General features: G+C 49.6%; 1 protein-coding gene across 2 annotated transcripts in view; it reads right to left on the bottom strand.

Annotated features, from left to right (window-relative positions):
* Nucleotides 1-7,399: 7,399 nt before the first annotated feature.
* The window catches only part of TTC8 (tetratricopeptide repeat domain 8), a 59,982-nt gene continuing 58,761 nt past the window's right edge, over nt 7,400-8,620 (bottom strand). For both annotated transcript variants that reach the window (XM_068254562.1, XM_068254563.1), the window contains one exon: nt 7,400-8,407. In XM_068254562.1, the coding sequence (XP_068110663.1) occupies nt 8,291-8,407 (117 nt within the window). In that variant the 3' untranslated portion in view covers nt 7,400-8,290. The remainder of the gene's footprint in view (nt 8,408-8,620) is intronic.

Raw genomic sequence — 8,620 nt, 5'->3', positions numbered from 1 at the left:
TACGTTTTTTTAGGATAAATGATGCATGTAGCTTCATGTTTTTCTTTTTTTAAAGAGAAACACTAATTGATTATGTGGGGAGTTGAAATACAAAAAAGAAAAATAATAAAAAAAAAAATGGCTGTAAATTAACATCAGGACTAGGTTTCAGACAGCGGTCGTGCAGCCCACATTGTGTCCAAAGTCCAACCGCACAACTGGGACATGACAGTTTTCAGCCCAGACACCTCCAAAAAATTACGCAGCAATTGTGTTTTGGGTTAAATATAGGTGGTATCAGCACAGGAGCAGTGGCCTGTGGCACCCTGGTGGTGGGAGCAGCAAAGGCAGCAGGAGAAGGGCAAAGCAGCAGTAGCAGGTGTAACGTGTGCCAAGAACATGGCGGTGTAGTGAAATTTTTTGCAACTATCAGATTTTGCAACCGGTAGCACTTATTTATAGGTATAGCTATCAGAAAGTGTAACCTTACCATTGACTTCAACCTATCTGTATCAGAAAATGCAACCCAAACAAACCCTATTCTCACACAGAACCCTCCCCTCTTGCTCAACTAATAACCCCCCCCTGGAGGGAACAATCCCTCCTTCTTGCTCAACTAATAACCCCCCCCAGTGGGAACAATCCCCCTCCGTGGTTGCAAAAAATTACAGGTGTGTTAACAGAGAAGCCACGCCTACACAGTTATACACTGTCCTTTATGGCAAAGTTGCAAAATATAATGGGTTGCAAAATCTTTCATTACACTCGAGATTGTACCGTGGTACGTAGCGTTGGTACCACGGCTGTAAAAAAAAAATTGTGAACCAGGCAGCCTAGTTAGTAATAGTTAATCAGGAGGAGCCAGGAGGTTGTGGTGGTGGTAAAGGGTGGTAAGGCAGGCATAGTGATTCCCAGCCACTTCATGTCCTGGCCCCCTCTTGTCAACAACAGGGAAAGACTCGCCCAACAGGGTCTGGCAGTGGTTTTTCCTTGCACGGGAAGCGGTGTAGGGAGCAGAGGAGGCCACTGACGACTGGCTGCCTGAACAGGCCTTAGTGTTGGCAGGAGTGGCAGAGGGGGTTCTGGTGCTCCGAGTCTGAACACTGCCAGCGCCAGCTTGCTGCGAACAGGAGTGCTGGTGGAGGTCTCAGTTGTAGAGATGGCGGTGGCCTGCTCATTCACCATCAGCTGGAAAATGGCCGCTACACACTGCTGCACCTCTGCAGCGTGACTACCCCTAACAGCTGGGCGGCCAGTGGCTAGCGGCGGAATTGACACGGACGCGACTAAACTGCTCACTGTGGCGCAGAGTGGGACTTGTAGTTCCTGAACAGCTGGAGAGCTAAGTTTGCAGATCACTGGCCGAGACTGATTCGCTATGGAGAACTCCCCCCCCCCCCCACAGCATTCTGGGGGACCGGGGGAGAATGGGGGCGTTCCTTCCTACAATTGCAGAGTAATGCGCAGCAGAAATGACTTATAAATCTTCCGGGCGCTGGTCTTCTTCTCTACTACAGCTCCCAGTGGCTTTGCTGCGTCCTCATACAGCTCCCCAGCAGGTCACCTGACCCACATCAGAGATGTGCGCAGAGGAGGCCGCAAAACTGCTGGGAGTTACAGGACCGAAACAGACCAGCGCCTGGAGGTTTCATAAGTCATTTCTGCTGCGCACTACTCTGCCTTTCCTCCGGGGGCATGGGAGGATAGTGTTCATTTTAACGCCGGTTCATTGCCTTCTCAAGCAACCGGCAAGAAGAAATATCTGGCGTTAGGCAATTCCCACCTGTGCCCCAGAAATGAGACTCTACTGTATTCATGGAAAAGTGCAGTCACTGTGGAAGCGGTCTTGTGCTTTTGTCACAACAATACGTACACGCAGGGCCGGATTTACCATAAGGCACTGTAGGCATGTGCCTACAGGCGCCTGATTATGGAAAGACGGCTCACTTCCCTCCCTGAGTGCCTCCCTCCCTCCTTCCCTATGCAGAGTGTAAATGAGAGGTTACTCACTTAGCTCTTGACATTCCGCTGATCACATCTCCCTTCAATCAGGGGCATCTCTAGCTACTTCATACTGAGGGCACCCCTGGCTACCACATGCTAAGGGACACCTGTAGCTACCTACACTTGGCAGGGTAAGTAAGGGAGAAGTGACAGCTGGGCCAGCACACTTGTGGTGCAGTTTGGAGGGTGTTTGTAGGCTCGTGAAGGGCGAAGTCTAGGGTGCCAGGATATCTGTGCTTATAGGCTGCTGTGATATAAATCTAGGCCTGTGTACACGTCAGTGGCGAACAAAGTCAGCGGTGGGCCACTGTGCAGGATAAATGAAGGGTCCATATATCGATATAGTCTGAAAAATGGCTGCCGCTAGGGGGCGCTGTTAGCAGATAAAATTAGGCATAGCATCAACCACTTGAGAACAAAGTGTCGGATTTAAAAATGCTTAAAGGGGTTCTGTTGGGGTGCATGAGGATAAAAACTGCCACTTATCTGGGGCTTCTATCAGCCCCATGTAGCAGTAATGTCCCACGCTGTCCTCCTCCGATCCGCCTTTCCCCGCCGCCCCCGGTCTAGCGCGGCATGCCGTCCAACTGTGGCTGCGCGGCCGCAGCCTGCTTGCTCCCGCCCGCGTCATCAGAAGTTTACTGCACAGGTGCAGTGCAGGAAAACTTCGTCCTGCGCAGTAAGCTTTCCTGCTATCCTGCGGCAAAACGAGGGGTTAATACCCCCCAAATCCCCTCTCCTACCTCCGGGGAGCACTTCCTGCTTGAGGCGGAGCTACAGCCATAAAGCTCTGCCTCAAGCGCGTCAATCCCCGATGATCGCCGCCTCTCATCTGCCTTCACAGAGACGAGCGGGGGAGAGGCGGAGATCCGTGCGGCGATTGACGCGCATGGAGGCAGAGCTACAGCTCATAGCTCTGCCTCCAGGAAGAGCAAAATCCACGACCAAGAAAGTTGTGGATTTTGCAGGGGGGATTTGGGGGGCATTAACCCCTCGTTTTGCCGTGGGATAGTGGCGATTTAGCTGTGCTTATGGGCTTAACATTAATACAGGTTAGAAAAGAGAATGGAGACTCGCTTCAGAGTCTCTTTAAAGAGTAACTGTGGGATATAAAATCAATTCTTTATTTTTATCTGGTAAACAAGTAATAAGGACGCTAACCAGTTTATCCAAAAGTTAAAATCCCGATTACTTTTCTTGTTGATAAATGATCATTCCCCAGTTTGACTCTTAAAGGGACACTTAAAGGGAATGTCCAAGCAAAATAAAAAAAATGAGTTTCACTTACCTGGGGCTTCTGCCAGCCCCATGCAGCCATCCTGTGCCCTCGTAGTCACTCACTGCTGCTCCAGTCCCCCGCTGGCAGCTTGCCGACCTCGGAGGTATGCTGGACGCATTGCGTACATTTTAACGCATTCCTGCTAGTGCAGGAACATTAACGCATACATTTTTACGCGTTACTGGTTCAATGCGTACATCTTTACGCATGGCACCAGTAATGCGTAAAATGTATGTGTTAATGTTCCTGCACTAGCGGGAATGCGTAAAAATGTACGCAATGCGTCCAGCCGACCTCCGAGGTCAGCAAGCTGCCAGTGGGGGACTGGAGCAGCACTAGTGACTACGAGGGCACAGGATGGCTGCATGGGGCTGGTAGAAGCCCCAGGTAAGTGAAACTCATTTTTTTATTTTGCTTGGACCTTCCCTTTAAGCCAGGAAAAAAAAAAAAAAAAAAAGTTTTACTCACCTGGGGCTTCTACCAGCCCCCTGCAGCAGTCCTGTGCCCTCGCAACCACTCACTAATCCTCTGGTCCCCCGCTGCCAGCTAGTTTCGTTTTTGCCGACAGGACTGGCCACGCGTAGCTTTCTCCGCATTCCCGACTGTAATTAACGCTATTGCGGGTCGCAAGGCGTACAAAAATACGCTTTGTCGCATATCTATGCGTAGGTAATGCGGCAACGCAATAGCGCTAATTACAGTCGGGAATGCGGAGAAAGCTACGCATGGCCAGTCCTGTTGGCGAAAACAAAACTAGCTGGCAGCGGGGGACCAGAGGATTAGTGAGTGGCTGCGAGGGCACAGGACTGCTGCAGGGGGCTGGTAGAAGCCCCAGGTGAATAAAACTCATTTTCCTGGCTTAAGTGTCCCTTTAATTGGTACACACAAAATTTGGTACACAAACAGAAAGTTGCAGGGCATGCTGGGATGTCCTTTTTTGCTTCTCTACTTCCCCTCAGACTTAACTAATGCAGCCTGATTGGCTGAAGCCTCTTTCCCTCACGTTTCCCCTCCCACACCTCTGTTCCTCTCTGATTGGCCAATTTTTCTCATGCTGAGGCATTTTCTATAGTGAAGGGCGGGCAATGCATACACAATCAGGCAGAGGAGGGTAAGGGAGGAAATTACATCAGGATTGGCTTCAAAATAGCCACAGTTAAAATGGGAAATGCTAAGGTTTTTCTCTTCTTTCTTCTTCCAGCCCCATGGACTCGTTCTGTGACCACAAAGTCCTCCTGGTCCCCTCCGACCAGCAGCAGCGACCTCCGCAAAGCTGGCTGGGCGGCGGCGGCAAAAGTTGGCAGCTACTGCACATGCGCAGCTCCAAGCCGCACGCACCCTGCTCACGCTCCAGCAGTAGGGGAGCACCCTACTCATGTGCAGTAGCAATTTCCACGTACTGCGCATGCACAGAGCAGCTCTGGGCTGCGTATGCGCAGTAGTTGCCGACTCTCGCCACTTGGCCAGCTTCGCAGGGGGGCGCTGTTGCTGGCTGGAGGGGACCAGAAGGAAACGTGGGCACAGAATGAGTCCAGGGGGCTGGAAGAAGCCCCAGGTAAGTTAAAATCATTTTTTTTCAGTTAAGTATTCCTTTAAGTCCAACACTTTGTTATCAAGAGGCTGAAGCTTTGCCCAATTCAATCTGCCAACAGTGCCCCCCTAGTGGCAGACATTTTCAGACTATTTCCAGTAGGACATATGCTAGATTGGAAAGGGTTAAAGTTACCCAATAAATAGTATTGTCCTAATTCAAGCCTTTGCGTCTTAACTGGTGGCTGACACCATACAATATTTTGCTGTCGTTCTACAAAACAGGACAGACACAGAGATTGCGAGTACTAAAATAATTTATTTTCTAATTACAAATATACATTTTGGTGGCTTTTACATAGGGAAATGTACCTATAATGCACCTTATCACACATATAGCTGTAAACAGTATTCCAAATAAGCAGCTGTGACCCCAGTGAGTGTCCTCGTGACACCAGTCCCGATGGTGCGCCCGTCAACATGTCCCATCTGTGATAAGCTGCGCTGGTTCCCAGACAAACTCTCCACCACTATGGCGCTAAGCATTACTTACCCGTCTGTGATCTGCTATCTGCACATCAGGTCTAATCTAAGCATAGTTAAAGGGACTCAGAGCTCAGGATTTTATACATACCTGGGGCTTCCTCTAGCCCCATCTGCTCCGATTGCTCCCACGCCGCCATCCTCAACCATCTCTATCGTTGTTACCGAGTCTTGTAACTTCGCCAGTCAGGGCCAGTCTACGCAGGAGAAGTGCGCTCTTTGGGTATCTCTCCAGCAACTGCTGAAGAGATACGTAGAGGGCGCCAGACTGGCTAACTACTGAAGTGACGGGACCCGGTTCCTCAAGCTGCGGGCAGCGGAGGATGACGGTGTGGGAGCGGTCCGAGCGGATGGGGCTGGAGGAAGACCCAGGTATGTATAAAATCTTTTGTAAAGCTCTGGTACACTTTAAAGAGGAACTGTAGTGTAAAAAAAAAAAATTAAATTGTTTTTTTTACAATATTCATTTATAGATCATTTAGTCAGTGTTTGCCCATTGTAAAATCTTTCCTTTACCTGATTTACATTCTGAAATTTATCACTGGTGGTGACATCCAGGTGAACTGTACGGAATGTTCGTTACTGAAAATTCTATGCAGAGAGGGAGATTCTACTTGCTTGGCAGTGGGAAAAAGTTGTTATTTCCCACAATGCAATGAGGTCCACAGACAGCAAACTGTCAGGACCATGGTCATGACATCACACTGTGGGAGGGGTTTCACCACATTATCAGCCATACAGACCCCCCTGATGATGTATTAGAGAAAGGAAAATATTTCTCGTGGGAAAGGGGGTATCAGCTGATTGGGATGAAGTAAAATTCTGGGTTTAAAGTTCCTCTTTAAAAGGAAGTGAATTACTGAGAGTAAAGTGGCCAGAATCCTCATAAAAATTGCAGTTACACTGCATAACTGATTTTGCTTCTGACAGTAGACGAGACACTGCAATGCTTTGCTCTTATTCTGTACACAAGGCCTGGGGGACAGGTCTACTGTAAGTAGGGTGCCTGCATTCTGTGGGCAGGAATATTCCGCATAGGAAGCCTCTGATGAAAAACACCCATAACCTAAGTCAGTGCTGTCCAACTGGCAACCTGCATTCAGCCTGCCAGGCCACCTGCTGCAGTGTTGGAATGTAGAGCGGCAGGAGAGCGATCTTATCCCACGTTGGTCTGGCTGGGTTTGAGTGCCAAGATGATGCGGAGTGATACACTCAAACCTTCAGTTAGAGTTGGAGTGTTTAGAACATACATGTCAAACTCCGGCCCGTGAGCCATTAAATTTGGCCCTCAAGTGGTTTCCCCACTTTGCATTATGTTTGGCCCACTCTAGACCACCAGGGAAGCTATATTGGAGGTGAAGGCCTAGAACACCAGGGAAGCCATACGGGGAAGGTAGGTGGAAAGCACTAAACACTAGGCAACTTTACAGGGGAGGGTGGGGGCCACTAGACACCAGGGAACTATATAGGGGAGGGAGGAGGGCCATTAGACACCTGGGAACTTCATAAGGGAAGAAGATGGCCACTACACATTGAGGTTGGCCCGTGAATAGGTCCCAGTGTACAATTTTGGCCCACTTTGTATTTGAGTTTAACACCTCTGGTTTAAAGAGAACCCGAGGTGGGTTTAAAAGAATATTATCTGCATACAGAGGCTGGATCTGCCTATACAGCCCAGCCTCTGTTGCTATCCCAAACCCCCCTAAGGTCCCCCTGCACTCTGCAATCCCTTATAAATCACAGCCACGCTGCTGACAAACAGCTTGTCAGAGCTGGCTGTGTTTATCTCTATAGTGTCAGTCTGTTGCTCTCCCCGCCTCCTGCAGAACTCCAGTCCCCGCCTGCATCCCTTCCCTCTCTGCTGATTGGAGGGAAGGGACGGGGGCAGGGACCGGAGCTATGCAGGAGGCGGGGGAGCAGCTGAGACTGACACTACAGATGTAAACATTGCCTCACAGCACGGCTGTGATTTATGAGGGATTGCAGAGTGCAGGGGGACCTTAGTGGGGTTTGGGATAGCAACAGATGCTGGGCTGTATAGGCAGATCCAGCCTCTGTATGCAGATAACATTCTTTAAACACACCTCGGGTTCTCTTTAAAAGGAGGAGAGTGGAGCAGGGCGGGATCAACAAAACAGAAAGGGAATGGGAACACAGAGTTAGAGTATTTAGCAGAAGCAGGGCAGCAGTAGCAGAGCAGGAAGAGGCTGGGGAGAAATATGAAGGTGGAGTTGGAGTGTTAGCAGGAGCAGAGTGGAGAAGGACAGTAGTAGCAGAGGAGGAAGTGGCTGGAAAGACATATGAAGGTGGAGTTGCAGTGTTTAGTAGGAGCAGAGCGCAGCAGGGAAGCAGCAGCAGAGCAGGAAGTGGCTGAGTGGACATATGAAGGTGGAGTTGGGGTGTTTAGCAAGAGCAGAGTGGAGCAGGGAAGGAGGAGTTTGTCAGGAGTGGAACAAAAAAGTAGTGAAGGTCAATGAGATATTAATTCCAACTTGCATGGAAACTGTATGCAGATTGATTGCATCTGCAGAGTGTCTCATCCTGGCAGGTACTCTTTAGAAGTTGAATTTACAGCGTGGTAAAGCCCTTTTGGGCGGAGATGAGAAATCGCTGCAGAAGAATAGACAGCGGTATTTTAGCGCGAGAGAGATGTACCAAGAAGAGATTCGGTTTCACAGGCCAGGAATGAGTGCTTTGCCTGTGAGTCTGGGAATAGCAGCTTCTCTCTGATGCTTCTCACACAGGCATATTGTTGTGGCAGCTTCCTGGTAACATATCTCTCTGGCGGAGGTCCGCTGCAGAGAGGGCGAGGTTATCGCTTACATGCTCCTCTCAGTGTCTTATCGGCTGCTGCATCCGCTAGGACAATGACCGCTAGTTAATGATAAATCCCTTTCACTACGTCGCCTGGCAGAGCTACACGGAATCTATTATGAGCGGTGTGCTGCGAATGGCTCAGACCATTGCGAAATGCTGCCGCAACTTCTCCAGGAGCTGCTGCGACTCCACGTGATCCGGAAACGCTGCCTCCGCCTTCTGCGCAGCCACGTAGCTGCTCTGCAGGTCGCCGATCTGAAACACAAGGGGTTAAACAATGACCGGATATCCGCCGTTCAGAGATAATGAGGCAATGACAAAGTCAACCAGGCAGAAAACACATAACTAAGGTTAAAGGACAACTGAAGAGGGATATGGAGGCTGCCATATTTATTTCCTTTTAAGCAATACCAGTTGCCTGGCAGCCCTGCTGATCCTCTGCCTCTAATACTTTTAGCCATAGCCCCT

This window comes from Hyperolius riggenbachi, chromosome 9, assembly GCF_040937935.1.
Source record: "Hyperolius riggenbachi isolate aHypRig1 chromosome 9, aHypRig1.pri, whole genome shotgun sequence".
NCBI lineage: Eukaryota > Metazoa > Chordata > Amphibia > Anura > Hyperoliidae > Hyperolius > Hyperolius riggenbachi.
Note: the sequence above shows the minus strand (reverse complement) of the source record. Positions and strands in the feature narration are given on the sequence as shown.